This window comes from Polyodon spathula, chromosome 35, assembly GCF_017654505.1.
Source record: "Polyodon spathula isolate WHYD16114869_AA chromosome 35, ASM1765450v1, whole genome shotgun sequence".
NCBI lineage: Eukaryota > Metazoa > Chordata > Actinopteri > Acipenseriformes > Polyodontidae > Polyodon > Polyodon spathula.
This window is the reverse complement of record NC_054568.1, coordinates 4,838,838-4,840,673: the sequence shown is the minus strand read 5'-3', so window position 1 is coordinate 4,840,673 and position 1,836 is coordinate 4,838,838. Positions and strand designations below refer to the sequence as shown.

General features: G+C 45.1%; 1 protein-coding gene across 1 annotated transcript; it reads left to right on the top strand.

The window, feature by feature from the left end:
- Nucleotides 1–288: 288 nt before the first annotated feature.
- On the top strand, nt 289–1,554 carry LOC121303864 (G-protein coupled receptor 4-like). Its single transcript, XM_041234706.1, has one exon. It carries the CDS (start codon nt 423–425, stop codon nt 1,515–1,517), a length of 1,095 nt encoding a protein of 364 aa, XP_041090640.1. The 5' UTR covers nt 289–422; the 3' UTR covers nt 1,518–1,554.
- The last annotated feature ends 282 nt before the right edge of the window (nt 1,555–1,836 follow it).

Below are 1,836 nucleotides of genomic sequence, written 5' to 3'. Positions count from 1 at the left end.
CATGGAACCCTTGGTAATATTTTGAGGTAACATCTCTTCGCTAGGAGGGTGGGATATGTATTATTTTGTGCAGTGCAAGAACTTTTTCAAACTTCATCACCGGAAGGTCCTGTCTCTGCTGTGTTTGACACTGCTGATTCGCTGAGTTGGGTCTTAGATAAGATGTTTTGAAAAAAAAAAGGGGGGGGTGGGGTGGGGTGGGGGTGGGGTTTTCCTCTTTGGCTGTTGACAGGAGAAACGACAACTCCTTTTTTGTTTTTTCAAAACTGAACTCCCTCTTCATTGACTGATAAGTAACGACTGATACAAACGGAAACAACAAAAAACTGTTAGCTAAACGTATACAGGATTTTATTCTGCATTTTTAAAAATGTATTATTAATTTAAAAAAAAAAACTGGCAGAAAAAACGGGATAAAAAAAATGTGCAACTCTACTTCCATAAGCTGCGACGTGGACTCGAAAATCGACCACCTTTTTCAACCCACTTTATACATCATTGTGATTGCCATTGGCTTGCCCACCAACTGCTTTGCCCTCTGGGCCGCGTACCTGCAGGTGAAACAGAAGAACGAGCTGGGGATCTATCTAATGAACCTCTCCATCGCAGACCTGCTGTACATCTTCACCCTGCCCCTGTGGATCGACTACTTCCTGCACCACGACAACTGGATCCACGGGCAGGAATCCTGCAAGCTCTTCGGGTTCATCTTCTACACCAACATTTACGTCAGCATCGCCTTCCTGTGCTGCATATCGGTGGACCGCTACCTGGCCGTGGCCCACCCTCTGAAGTTCGCCAAGATCCGTCGGGTCAAGACGGCCGTTGTTGTTAGCCTCGTGGTCTGGGCCGTGGAGGTGGTGGCCAACTCTGCCCCTCTGTTCCACGACGAGCTCTTCCGGGACCGCTACAACCACACTTTCTGCTTCGAGAAGTACCCCATGGAGGGTTGGGTTGCCAAAATGAACCTGTACCGCGTCTTTGTGGGCTTCCTCTTCCCCTGGATGCTCATGCTGTTCTCCTACCAGGGGATCCTGAAGGCGGTCAAGGGGAACGTCTCCACCGAGAAGCAGGAAAAAGCCAAGATCAAGCGGCTGGCGCTCAGCCTGATCGTGATCGTGCTTTTCTGCTTCGCTCCCTACCATGTCATCCTGCTGTCCCGCAGCGCCATTTACCTGAGCAAGCCCTGCGACTGCAGTTTCGAGGAGAACGTTTTTACTGCTTATCACGTTTCGCTGGCTCTTACGAGCCTGAACTGCGCGGCTGATCCTATCTTGTACTGTTTCGTCAACGAGGGAGCCCGCAGCGATGTTGCTAAAGCACTGGCTACCTTTTTCAGGTTTTTCACCAAGGCTAGGTCTCAAGAGAGGCTAGCTAACAGTTCCATCATCGTTGAAACCCCGCTGTCCGCCAAGAAGCCGAGCTTGTACAACAACACGGAGATGAAATGTTATGCTTACAACACCGGGCTGGTGGTGTTACAGGAAGAGTGCCTTCAGGTGAAAATAAAAAAATAAAGATTGTATGAACGGGTTTTTTTAAAATTATTTATTTATTTATTTATTTTTGCTTATGTAAATAATTACTGTAAAAAAAAAAAATGGTACAAATAAAATGTGCTCAATGTTACAAAATAAAACAAATAATGAAAAAGATCAGGACATAACCATGTATATATATATATATATATATATAAGTGATAAGTTCAGCTAGGTGCTAGGTTCAGTTCCTTTGTTTTATGTGTACACATTGTTACACCGACCCTACATATAGACACTAATTTAATAAATTTCGAAGCAACTCTGAGATTTGAGTTGTGAAAATGGGAAAACTAAT